The sequence below is a fragment of the Phaenicophaeus curvirostris genome, chromosome 8, assembly GCF_032191515.1.
Source record: "Phaenicophaeus curvirostris isolate KB17595 chromosome 8, BPBGC_Pcur_1.0, whole genome shotgun sequence".
In the NCBI taxonomy this organism is placed as follows: Eukaryota; Metazoa; Chordata; class Aves; order Cuculiformes; family Cuculidae; genus Phaenicophaeus; species Phaenicophaeus curvirostris.
In genome coordinates, this window is record NC_091399.1 from 40,554,323 (window position 1) to 40,567,638 (window position 13,316).

General features: G+C 45.4%; 1 protein-coding gene across 1 annotated transcript; it reads left to right on the top strand.

The window, feature by feature from the left end:
* The first annotated feature begins 2,301 nt into the window (after positions 1–2,301).
* Positions 2,302–5,299, top strand: LOC138723406 (tRNA wybutosine-synthesizing protein 3 homolog). Its single transcript, XM_069862360.1, has 4 exons — positions 2,302–2,730; positions 3,554–3,625; positions 3,906–4,039; positions 4,922–5,299. Exons 1-4 carry the CDS (start codon positions 2,632–2,634, stop codon positions 5,142–5,144), a joined length of 528 nt encoding a protein of 175 aa, XP_069718461.1. The 5' UTR covers positions 2,302–2,631; the 3' UTR covers positions 5,145–5,299.
* The last annotated feature ends 8,017 nt before the right edge of the window (positions 5,300–13,316 follow it).

Sequence of the window (13,316 nt, forward strand, 5' to 3'; positions counted from 1 at the left end):
CGCTAGAAGGTCTTTTCAGAGCCTTCTCCCAGGCTGAACAACAACAACTCTCTCAGCCTGTCCTCATAGCAGAGGTGCTCCAGCCCTCTGATCATCTTTGTAGCCCTCTTCTGGACCCGTTCCAACAGCTCCATAGTCTTCTTATGTTGAGGATTCTAGAACTGGACACAATACTCCAGGTGGGGTCTCACGAGAGAGGAATAGAGGGGCAGAATCACTTCACTCGCCCTGCTGGCCACGCTTCTTTTGATGCAGCCCAGGACACGGTTGGCCTTCTGGGCTGTGAGTGCACATTGCTGGCTTATGTCGAGCTTCTCATCAACCAGCACCCCCAGGTCCTTCTCTGCAGGGCTGCTCTCAATCACGTCGTCCTCCATCCTGTATTGAAACTGGGGATAGCCCTGACCCAGGTGTAGGACCTTGGCCTTGTTGAACCTCATGAGGTTTCCCCAGGCCTATTTCTCCAGCCTGTCCAGGTCCCTCTGGATTACATTCCGTTCTTCCATGAGGAGCATGGATAAATCCATTTTAAACTACTCCTATATGAATATATTTTCGTACCTTGAGAAAACACGCTTTTTTAAAAGCAACGTTATTTATGATGAAGGACTGTTTTCTTTACACAAAATCAAAGATCATGTATCTGTAGTGCCACTTTAATTCTTTCTCTCTATCTCCAGGATATAAACAGGTCTGAGATCCAGAAGAAAATCTGCACCTGGCTCACGGTAACACATGAAATGTGTAACAAAGACGATGTGGTAAGAGGACATTATGGTACAACTTCTGTAATTATGTAATGCAGGATTCCTAATGTCATGATAAAAATGGCATGTAAATGGAAAGAAATGTTCAGGTGTTTTTATGACTGTTACTGAGATGAATCAGCACTCTAATTTAAAAATAAACTGTCCTCTAGTTGCTCTACTTAACAGATTCTCAAGAGCTGTTTTTAGGAGAATGCTTTTAAGCTTAAGACCAAGTTCCCTGCGTAGTTGTAAATGCAGCCAATATGAAATGTGACTGATTTTGTATGGTCAGAAGTCACATAATCCCCACGTCTCAATAGCTTCTCAAGAAGTCAGGAATAGGTGTTGCTTCTGTCACAGAACACTGACTTTCAGAAAATGATTTATGAAAATCTCGGATGAAGTGAGCCTTGGTTTTGCAAAGCCGTGGCTCTGTTCAAAATGAAAGCTGTCCTGTCCAGAAGTGAAATAAGCTCAGTTTCTGTCGAATGCTTGCTGGTCTTTGGGCAGTGATATAAGAGTCATTAGCAGGTGCCACAGGGTGAAATACAAAAAATGTATTCCTCACTGACACCACAGTGACAATTGCTGTATCAAACCACGCATTTCACTGGTTGAAGTTCTGTATCAGGCAGCATTGAGATGATGCTTTCTGGAAAAGCAGCGCTCCAGAGAAAATAGGAATTACTAACTGAGCTGTTCAGAAAGACCGGCTTCCAACTTAAAATAAGAACATTTACAGAGGAGATTCTACACAAACACATTTAAGTAGTTTTCAATTTTTGAAGGAAAGTGGAGAGTGCTACTTCAGCAGTTTTCTTTTATGCCATCATGTCTTAAAAAAAGCATATGAATCTGATTATTTTATTGAATATTTTCATTTTGCAAGAAAGATGAGAAGGGCTGGACAAGACAGCAAAGGAAAGGGTAACAGCTGACATCTTTCCAGTTAACGCAGCACATTTCTTAGTGCTGTAAATTGAGCAAGTGAAGGCAAACGGTGGGGGATGGTGCTTATGGTTAAATAATCATGAAATGAAATAAGTCATATAACTGCCTCAGAGCAACTTTTCTGAATGGAAAAATGTAGTATCAGCCCTTAGAGCCGCTCTGCAAAAAAGATAGCATAGAAAAGTAGGGAAATTGTACTGATAAGCCCTGTGGAATATCATACAGCTTTCTCCACGCTTGCAAATCCAGGAAAAACTGCCATTAGTGTCTCAGTCTTCTGGCACAGCTCAGGGGGTCTGAAGGTGATGTCTTGCATTTTACAGTTATGAAGTTCCTTCCCTCTTTTTTTTCTTTCCTTGTCTTGTGTATATATGCATCTAATTTCAACTTTGACTTTTTTACCTTTGTAGGTGTTATTCTTTAAACTAGGATTCAAACGTGATCAAGTCTGTTAGGCCACAAATTTAATCTGCTGAACCTGAGAAGAGTTTCTAAAGTTGAGGAATGTGCTTCAGAAGTAAATGTCTTTTATTTTAAAGAACAGCTTTAAGTAACTGAATAGTTGTGCTCGGGTTTCACATGGTTGCAGCAACACAGCCCTCAGTCTGTGCTGTCTGACTGAATCTATTTGTTTGCATGTAGGAAGACACAAACAGAGAAGCGTACATCTTTAAAGTCTCTCTTGCTATGAATTGCTATCAAACCTCAAGCTTAGCAAACTGAATCATGGAAATCCATGAGATTTCTGTGTATTACAAGCAATGAAAAATTAAAAGCAGCTGAACGTGATTCCTTGGAGTTCATGGGCTGCATTTTAATGCTTGTTTCACACATGGACTAGGTACTTTTTTTCTTTCTTTTTGTTTTTGTTTTTTCTTTCTTTTGTAGCCCATCTCCAGTGTTAATATAAATATTTTGGTGTTTTTTCCAGATGGCAGCACTTGAGAAAGCTACTGGTGATGTTGTGCTCAAGTTTGAATCATTTGTTCTTCACGTGCAGTGTCAAGAGATGCAGGATGCACAGCTTCTGGTAAAATTACATTGAGTAACAGTATCACAATATTGTTCTCTTATATTCTGTGCTGCAAAGGAAAAAGTGTTGGCTCCTGAGCAAGCTCTAGCACTTTAGAATAGTCCCAGATGTGCTATATGTTTAATAACCAAGGTATTAAAAGTAAGCTAATGAAGAAAACACAGCTTTAAAGTGAGTAGAGATTTTGCTTTCCATTTTAAAATCAAAATTACTCAACTGCAGCTTGGTTTGCAAGCTGAAGCAGATTGCCTGCTAAAAAGCTTTTCCAGCGATCTCAGGTTGCTTTCATGGGCTGAAAGTGACGGTGTTTGTAGACAGCATTTTGCTGCCAGCCAGGCCATTTGGCTCCTGTGTTGCAGCTCATTGAATAGTACCTTTGCCTTCTGCTTTTCTAGCCTGACTCCAGAGAGTAATGCATGATGCGTGTGTTCCTTCATTGATCTAGAAGAGAGCTGATTAGCTGCTTTTATAGCATTGCTGCCCTTCTAGCTGTACAAGAGTAGCATGACTGAGTGCATGGCTACCAGATAATGCAGTGCCGTGCCCAGAGAGATGGTCATGTCCCATCTGCAGTGACGGGTTTAGATTGGACAGTCAGGATTGACTGGAGCTCTCTTAAAACTGCCCACTATTTGTGACACTACATGGGTTTGATCTTAAAAACATTTTAATGTATCTATTTTCCTGTATTAATCTGGGGAGATGGTTTGGAATAAGTTTTTTGCAAAACTGAGACTGAGCTGCATTGCAACCTACTGGGAATTATTCCTTGCTGTGAAAGTGTGTGAGACTTGTTTAAGGTATCTTTTTTTTTCCTCAGCATTCAGTGGCTGTTGATTCTGGGTTCAGGAACTCTGGTATTACAGTTGGCAGAGGAGGAAAAATTATGATGGTAAGGACTTTTCTACTGACCTGTAAGGAATATAACAGAATCCCATCATTACTTGTAGCCTCAGTTTTTTTACAAGCCAAGATCTGTGCTGTAACGTGATTGACTGCTTTCACAGGCCATGCTGTAGCACTGCAAATTCTTTCTGCCTCATTTAACAGCAAACTAACCAATTGTGTGGAAGAGTGGGTTTTTTCCTTTAGTAAATTCCCCATAATATTCAAACAACCTTAATAAAATAAAAAACTTTATTCTAGAGAAATCCTTCTCTGTGTGTTTTTAGGCTGTCCGGAGCACTCATTGCTTAGAAGTTCCATTGAGACACAAGGGGAAACTGATGGTCTCTGAAGAATATATTGAATTTCTGATACATGTAGCTAATCAGAAAATGGAAGAAAACATAAGGAGGATTGGCAGGTTTGTTGGATTCCACTAGTCCTGTTCATTACATCTAAATCTGAAAGTGAAAAATGCACAGGAGAGATTGTTTAAATAAAAAAAACAAACCAAAACACAAACTAGACAGCTCTTACAAAGTCTAAAATACAATTTCAATTAATTGTAGGAGCTCCAAAGGCTATAAAGTATTTAAGGAAAAACCTGTAAGCGACATGAGTTTGCAGACTTTGTTATTAAGTGTGGTTTGAGTTTCTTTTCTCATGTTAACAGCATTTGTTATTCTAACACAGTGGCCATCTCAGCAGAATTCAGGTGGCAATACATGCTTTAAACCACTAAATGCTTTGCATAGTTTGCAAAACTGAGGATTTTTGAGGGTGGTGGAGAGTTACACACAGTACAATTGTGTCCAGCTGAGGAAGAGAACAGGCAGAAGTGCCAGAGTGCGAGGGACACAGATACTGGTGAGGCACCTATGTATACGTAACCAGAGGAGTTTCTTTTTATATGTCCACTGGGAATCTCTGTAGTGGTTAAAGTTAGCAGTGACTGCTCATAGCAGCAGTCCATCTGATTGCTAATGCTGTCAGTCATTAGACATTTAACCTGATACCGTTTCTAGTTTCTGTAAGGTTAACAGGGTCTTCATGGCACTTGAGTGCCTCCACCACTTGATTGCTAACATCCAGGCATTACAGAGTGGAGTAGCAGGACACGCACAAGGACACGCCCTGGTATTTCTGATTATCCTTCCAGTGTTGGCTAGAACATCTCAATGTCAGTAGCAATTTTCTTCTCTTGGCACATTTTGGTGATATTACAAAAGCATTTGTTTGTTCAGTTTTGCAGATTCTGAGCAAACCTACAAAAGTAATACTGACATAATTTGTTTCTTTCTAGATTCTACAGAAGCTTAGAGTCAGCTTTGCAAACTGCCGCTGGTGCAAATGACTTGCATTCTGAGGGGATGGAGAGGAGTCGCTCTGTGTATGTTCGTAGAAGGAAGAGGAAGACAGTTCACAGACAAAGAGTATGCCCCTCTCCCAAGGATCAGCATGAAGAGCTGGAGCCTGAGGATGATATAGAAAACAGTCTTGATATTTTTGCTGATATCATGATCTAGACTAAAGCAAACTGAATAACAATTGTAATGCTCTTTGTAAGAGACAGAAATACTGCTCTGTTCTAAGCAGTAACACTCCCATGGATGTTTACCAGAAAAAAGGTAATTAAACAGAATTGTGCACAGGTTCAATGCCAGAGAACAAAACCTTAGAAGGTTTTGGGTGTTGTTTTTTTTAAAAGCACTGTCTTTTACTCTGTCTGCTAGTCATCACAGAAATAACTGGTTTGGTACAGCCTTTTGCTATGTCCTCAGTGGCGGCGTTTTGTGTCCATATGCTGAGTTTAGGCCTTCTGATTTTCACCGACCAGAGAAACTCTAAAAGCCTAGTTGTTATCGCTGAAGGTTTTTAATCCAGGAGCTTTGCCAGCAGTACAGATGCCCGTCTCAGAACAGGACAAAGCTACGTGTCAGCCAGCTGAAGGACAGTTGCTGGTGTGGAGATAAGAACAGAAAACTAGAAGTTGGGTCCTGCTCTGTGCCAGCTTCAGCCACTGTGTCCTGGATCCTTTCTGGCCATTGCACTGGGCAGCAGTGTTGATGTTGTTTTCCTGCACTTTGCTGTGTTTCAGGCCCCAGCCCCCTGTGTGTTGCCATGTTCTGCTTCCCTTGGCCAGTGGCCGTTAAGTGTTATTTTCCTTTGAGTCTTGTAGCCAGCTCCATACATTGATTTTGCTCCCTTACATCTCATTCCATGTGGCTGGTGCCCAGCCCCCGTTCTAGCTGTCGGGCATAAGGTCATCCCAAGTGTACCCTAACAGGCTTTCTTCCCAGGCTGTGAAGCATCGGCACTCAACAACTGTTAAACACAAACCAGCTCAATAATGTGCACGTTCCTGTATTGCACCCCTGGAAAATTCACTCCTTACTCCAGGTGTATTTTGCAGAACAATGGTGAATTTGTGAACATTTGCAGCAATGGATCCTGAGCCTGCCCTGCTTTTTATGCCCCTAGTAATACACTAACACTGCAAAACAAGGCCCTGACTGAAGGAAAATGGTTTATTTGGTGCGGTAGCTCCAAGTTCACAGAGCAGGGAGTTGTCATTGTTTCCATTACGTAAACTTGTTCTTGGGGATGTTTTAATTCCACCGTAAAAAAAAAAAAAAGTGACATACAAAGTGGCAGCTAAAGGGAAAAGTAGTTGGGGTTTTAAATAGATTCTGGAAGACCTGTTGGGCTGTGTTTCCAGCAGCATGCATGCCAGAAAAAATAAACTTGAGCCTTTTGTGTTGCTTGCGGTGTTTCTAATGTACTGCCTGAGCAGTTCGGTGCACGTGCTTTCACTCTGTTTCTGGTGGCTCGAAGGATCTCAGCAGAAGTGTGGCAAGGTGATCAGGACAACACGGTTCCATCCATGCAAGAAGATTGTGGTTGTGTCAAGTGAGGTACTTGGAGGCTGATGCTGCCCTTGGCTGCTGGCTGCAAGCACAAATTGGACAAACAACAGAAAAAGTAGTCGCTACAATTTTCCTCTTGTGGAGGGGGTGAGGCACTAGTGATAAGTTTTTGAAGATGAAAGAAAATCAGCTTGTGAGGTGAATGTGTACATAAGATCTTGAAATATTGCAAGAAGCCTTCGTATCTGGGTGGACTAATCCTTGTTTCATTCTGACTGAACCAGGGGGAGACCATTTCTAATGCTGAGGAGCTGCTTGCTGGGAGGCTTGCAGCAAGTGCTGAGTCCTGGTGGGCTTGGAATGGGCAGAGAGAATCTGCCACCACAGGGACAAGTGAACCTGGGATCCCACAGCCTGTGCAACAGCAGGACCACGGGTGGGAGCAGCCGAGGGTCCCCACGGCAGCTGGAGTCAGCAGCCTCTCAAGGCCTGGGGATGTGGCTCTGCCACACATTATCGGGGTGTGTGTGGATTGCAGAGGGTTTGCTTGGAGCAGCCAGAACAACCTTCTACCTCCAAAGCGATGCTGGCAAGGTCTGGCTCTGATCTGTTGGCAATCCTGCAAGGGATTGCAGATGTCATTAATGAACGGGAGCCATTGCCGTGCACTTCACAGTGCTGTCACCTTGCCCCACGTATGGGAAGATAAAAATTTAGTACTGAAAAAGCAGAGATTGGAAGAAACTGCATCAGACTTCAACCCCAGCCCAAAGAGTTGCCATTGCTGTGTCCGAGGCAGCCTGCCTCAGAACTCAGAAGGCTTTGCTTCCAGCTGTGTATGGTCATGACTGCACCTGTGCAAGGTGGGAGAGGGAGCATGGATACTAATTTTATGTATAACCCAGGATGCCAGTGTGCTTTCAAGGGCAGAGCTGTGGGGCTGTGCATCGGAGGAAAAGGTATTTAGTGAAACTACTTCATTTTTGGGAAACTCCTTTTACTTTTGTTTTCTTTTAAAAAATTAGTCCAAGCAGTACAATAATGCCCAAACCTTGACAGCGTGTAACAGCCCGTACAGGATTTACGTTCTCAGAAATAAGGTTTGCCAGCAACTGCAGTGCAATGTGATCCCACGTTCCTCTTAGAAGTTATATATCAAATTCAGGAACATTTTTTGACAGTCTTAACCCAGAAAGTTGACCCTAACTATGGCCATCTTGTTGCTTTATACCTGTTAACTCCAATTATTGCAGACTGTTGGGGACCTCATACAAAAAATCAAAACGACCCCACAACAAGAAAAAATATGTAGTTGTGTGATTCTCAGTATAATTAGAGAATCCTGTTACCTCACTGCCTAAATGATCAAACAGTTATAACAAAGTTTTTCTTATTTTTTTCCTCCCCTGAATGTTCCAGAGGCGATACCAAGGGGAGTTTCAGGGGTCCTGCAGCCTTGCTGGGGAGGTGCCAAATGCCAGCACCACCTTGCTCCCTGCATCACTGCCCCTATTAGCCCTAATTCTAGGGGATAACCACACTTCTCCTGAGTCTTACTCGACTTTCACAAGTTCCTTTTGAGATTAATTTTGTCAAGCTGTGTTTTATCTCCAGCTCCTGCAACTAATTCTGTCATGCCCTAAATGCATTACTCAACTGCAGACTGCAGGGATCCCAGCAGACAGGAAGGCTGCACGGAGCCTTTGGAAAGGTAATTCTGGGGTTCATGGCAGAAAAGAAACTTACTGAGAAGCAATAAGATTCCTAAAACTGGCAAATCTTTACCACTTCTAAGTGGGCTTAGCCATAGTTAACAAAAGGGTATTTACAGCCCAACTTTCATAATTGCTTTTGCTAAATATTGGAACATTTAAAAGTACAGTCTCATTCACTTTGCATTCAACTGTTTCTAGCGAGGCAGCTGTGTTCATTCCCTCCAGTAACTGATGGTCTTCTCTCACCATAACATTTGTCATCCGTACCACAAAATCACTTCAAGTTGCTGTTCCTGGCATTAGAGTCCTGCTCACAAACAGCATCGGGCAGGCACTTCAGCACGGGAGTCACTCAGCGATAATGCTTTATATACAAATCACAGGTGTCACAAGCACAAGTATTTGCTTGAAACGCCTTCTTCCTCTGAAACTTGAGTACTTAGATCAGTTTACAAGAACATAACAGTAACAGCATCAGATTGCAGTAAAAAGCACTGTTTTCAAATGGAGTTAAAGCCTCAGGATGGGACGGGTTATCCATTCTCAGCCACCACTCCTATTAATCCTTTACTTGAATTTCCCTGCACTTAACAACTACATGCAATTGTATAAAATTTAGTCTCAAATTTTTAAAACAATTTTGTACTCTTAAATATACCGTGCCCTGGAGTCTTAGAAAGTCTTTAATACTTCTGATTACTGAAAATACACAATTAGTTTGCAATATCTTCTCAATTTGATTTTACACAATGTGATATTAAGGAGGACATTTAACTTTCCGGTTGGAAGCAACACCAGTGGTGTGCGCTGTGCTTTTTCTCCTTGAAAAGAAATTTGAGTCTATAAAAAAAAATAGATAATCGTATACCTAAACTTTCCTCGATTTTTTTTTTCTTTATTTCTTTACAGGAAGAGAAAGCAAATCCTGTAAAAAGTGCTGTTTTAAACCGCCCAGCTCTGGTGCGACAGCAGCAGACAGACATCCAGACGTCAGGAGCAGAGCATCCTCAGCCCTTTTTAACTACAGAGAACAATAACCCTGTTCCACACAGAAACTACACATAAGCTTTTATTCTGCTTTCTGGATGAGGTTTCTCTCTGGTAACTGAGCAGATGCAGTACTTTGGTCAATTTTATACCGGGGAAAAGAAATAGATCTTATTTTGTTTTCATTCCGCACGACCCCACGAGAAGAGAAATACTGTTCTCAAAGCCAATTGAATTTTTATCAAAAAGAAGGTAATTTCTTCCCTCGAATAACGCCGTAATCAAGCTTTGTAGTGACTGTAATTAGATTTCTTTGAAGACGACCACTAGAAGCGAACAAGCCGGTCGTTTAACCATTCCCTCGCCGGCAGCCGCGCCGCTCCCAGCACCTCCCCGCGGGGTGGACGCGCATCTCCTCGGGGCTTTTCCCCTCCGCCGGCACGGAGCCGAGGAATCGCAGCGCTGTGCTGGGACGAGGCTCGACACGGCACGGCCAGGGCAGCAGAAAGGGTAAAATCCAACAGCCGAGAGTCGCGAGGGGTGAGAGGGGGCCCAACAGCCCGAGCTGGGGGCGGGTGGCAGCCGAGGCGTCGGGGCTGCGCCCGGTCGAGCAGGACGCGCTCTTTCATGCCCCTAAACGCGTTATTTCCTGGCTGAGTTCTCTAAATACCGTTTAAATGCGATTTTACGGCATTTTGGACGCGGCACGGGAAACGCGGTGATGGGCGAGCGCGGCGCTGGGTCGCAGGTGCCGGCGGCGCTGCCACCGCCGCGGGGAGAGCTCGGACACGGTCCGCACACGGAGCCGATCCCAGACACGGACCCCGCACACGGATCCCATACAAGGGTCCCGCACACAGACCCGCACACGGACCCCGCACACGGAGCCACGCGTGGATCCAATCCCGCACACGGACCTGATCCCATACACGGACTCCGCACACGGAGCCAGACCCGCACACGGAGCCGATCCCATACACAGACCCGCACACGGACCCACGCTTGGACCCGATCCCATACAAGGGTCCCGCACACAGACCCGCGCGTGGATCCCATACAAGGATCCCGCACACAGAGCCGCACACGGACTCGCACACGGAGCCTGCACACAGACCCGCACACAGTCCCGCACACGGATCCGATCCCATACACGGCCCCCGCACACGGCCCCGATCACCCGGGGCAGAGCCCTCCGCCTCGGGTAGGAGCGCAGCCGCGTTCCCCACCGCGGGGAGCCCCCCGGGGCTCGTCCGTGGCCCCCAGCCCGTCCTGCGGTGCCCGTCCCGCCGCCCTCCGGACGCCGCAGCGACCCCGCACCGAGCGCCCCGCGTGACGCGTTCAGCAGGACCGCGTCTGCCCCGGTGCGTGAACTGCAGAGGCAGCTTCCGAAACCGGGAAGCGTCCTGCTCGCGGTGCCCGTGACACCGATGCCAGGAACACCCGCATCCCCCTCCCTGTGATCATTCCAACAGTGACACCGCGACGTTAAGCCAAGGGTCCCCCCGCATCTGGAACTCACAGCCCCTAAACAAACCCTCGTGTGTTTTATTCGGGCTGTTCCGCTGGAATGGCTCTCGTTCCCTGGGTTTGTCTGCTTGGAGGGAATAGGACGCCGCAGTGTCCCTTTCCCAGCCCTGGGATGCCTGCGCGCCGCAGTGACCCAGCGACACGGCACCAGTGGCAGGAGGCAAAGATGGAACACGGCTCTGGGTACAGGGCTGAGAAGTCCCAACGCAGACGGCAGAGCACGGCCCCCTCGCTCGAGGACCCCAACGCAACTGTCACTGCACTTCGACGTCAGGACTCGTCGGCCGCAGGCCTCGCCTCGGCCTGGCTCAGTGGTCTCTGGGGCCGGTTGGACTCACACCACCATCTTCCAAAGAGAAAAATCAGCCCCTGGGGGTTGTCCCACCCGTGTCACATAAATCATTTAAACTCCTGAAATACCAAACAGCTCGACTGCAAAACCCGTTTTTTCTGGGACTGACCGCTGTTTCTCCACTAACTGAGATGTAAATGGATCCCTTTGCTTTCTAAGTAGTGTTCTACCTCCCGATCGGTCCTGTATCAATATTAAACTGGCAGTACTGCTCTTTTATAATCCGCTGATTTACATATTTTTGCATAACATTGCTAACAAAACCCAAGGAATATTTACAAGTGAAATGCGCTCAGAGTTTATGCACACAATTTACTTTTTCCCGTTATTTTCCATCCCTTGGCGGCATATTTTAGGCAGAATTTTTCCACAGAGACTGAACCTGGTTTCGTTTTTCCCTCACTGAAAAGACATTCACCGCAGAAATTGTGCAGAAATGGAGCAGTGAGGAGAGAGCAAAATACAGCAATTTTTACAGAGCCCTGTGCAGGGTCTGCATGTTTTCCCCGCACCATCTTCGCCTTGGAATGATAGGCAGCACCCAGGGATGTGCCGCTTTTGGAAAATATATGCAGCAACACTGTGGCTGGTTCTACGCAGGATCAGAATTTGGCCCCAAATGTGCGTATTTTACAAATATTACAAATTACCGTTTCCCCCTCATTCCTATTACCTAGATACAAAAGTTCAAATTCAAGAATGTGTTTTCAAATCCCCAGCACTCCAGGGTAATATTAGATGGAGTCCCTTTAATAAAACACATTCCAAGTTGTTATTTTGATGGAAGCATCATACTTTTTGTCCAGCAATAAGCAGTTCAGATTTCACTAGGTCGCTGAAAATTTTCGAATCAGTCTGTCTTCAAATCATGTTTAAAAGACAGACTGAAATAACCGTGGCAGCAGATCCCTTCACGAGGCAAACCAGCAGTAAGGTTTATAATGTGCATTAAAGCTGGTGCTGCATTTAACTCCTGAGTCAGTGAATGAAATTTTGCGCTCCTCCAAAACCTACTGACAGTCCTATTTACAAAATGTATCACAGTCATGCGGGAAATTATGGCATCCCGTTTTGTCCTCGATTCTCTAAAATAAGAGGTATTTTGGTCACAAATGCCTGCTGTTATCAAAACACTGTCATGATTTCAGCAGGATCCAGTAACCTAGGGAAAGCCGGGCACAGATCTCCCTCATTCTTTTCACTCTGGGTCACATTGCATCTGTTTTTCAATGCTTTGTCGTTCGGAAAAGAGGCTGATGGAATCCCATGTTCTGCGGAGTGGCAATCCCCAAATTCATGGCAGGAATGCACATTGCCCAAATCCTCTCATTCAGGGCTTTCTCCCTAGAAAAAACCACATGAAAATCACAACAGATCTGGAGCAGATGTTTAAATAAATATTTACATAAATATTGAAATATTTACACATGCAGTTCTGCATGCTTGAAAGGGGAAAACAAGTGCAATAAATGTAATTAAGGTGCCAGGGTTCTACACTAATATAACTTGCATTTCTCTTCCTGATAGCCTGTCAGTTAAATTATTAATTTAATAATTAATGTGCTCTGGTGGCACTGCATCTGAGGAACGGTGTAGGTGGTGTCAGGCCAGTAAAGCCTCGTCCCCATTAGGCTGGGGAGCCCCTGAGCGTGAGGGCCGAGGCAGCACAACCGCCATCCAGGAGTGGGGCAGCTGCCCCAGCACCTCGATGGCCTGCGAGGAGGCTGCCGCAGCACCCCGACCCCCACAGCATCCTTGGCCCCACAGCAACCCAGGCACTGCAGCAGCCCAGGCACAGAAGCATCTCAGGCACTGCAGCACCCGGCGCGCTTGGGGCCTTTCTGAGGCGGAGAGCTTCCCACCCAAGACAACTCCAGCAGGAGCTCCTGGAGTAGAAACAGCATCCCTGCTCCGCACAAGCCCTCATCCCAACAGAAGGCTGTGGGCACTGTACAGGAACAAAAAAGGAGCCGTTTCTTCTCTCTTTGTGTGCCTTCATCTAAACTTGTAACTCGCTGAAGACCTGTGATCAGAATGTCGCACTGGGCTTTTCTTTCTTATATATTTTCGCTGTGCATTTCTTTCCTTCTAGTCTGACATTAGCAAGAATCAGTGCGGTGGAAGTGGTAGCGCAGCAGCAGGGACAAACTGTCTGACAAACAGCAACAGCCTCCCAACACCCCTTTAAAATAATAACAATTTACCAAATGGTTGGGAAGTTGTTATAATTCCTTTTCCAAATTATTACTC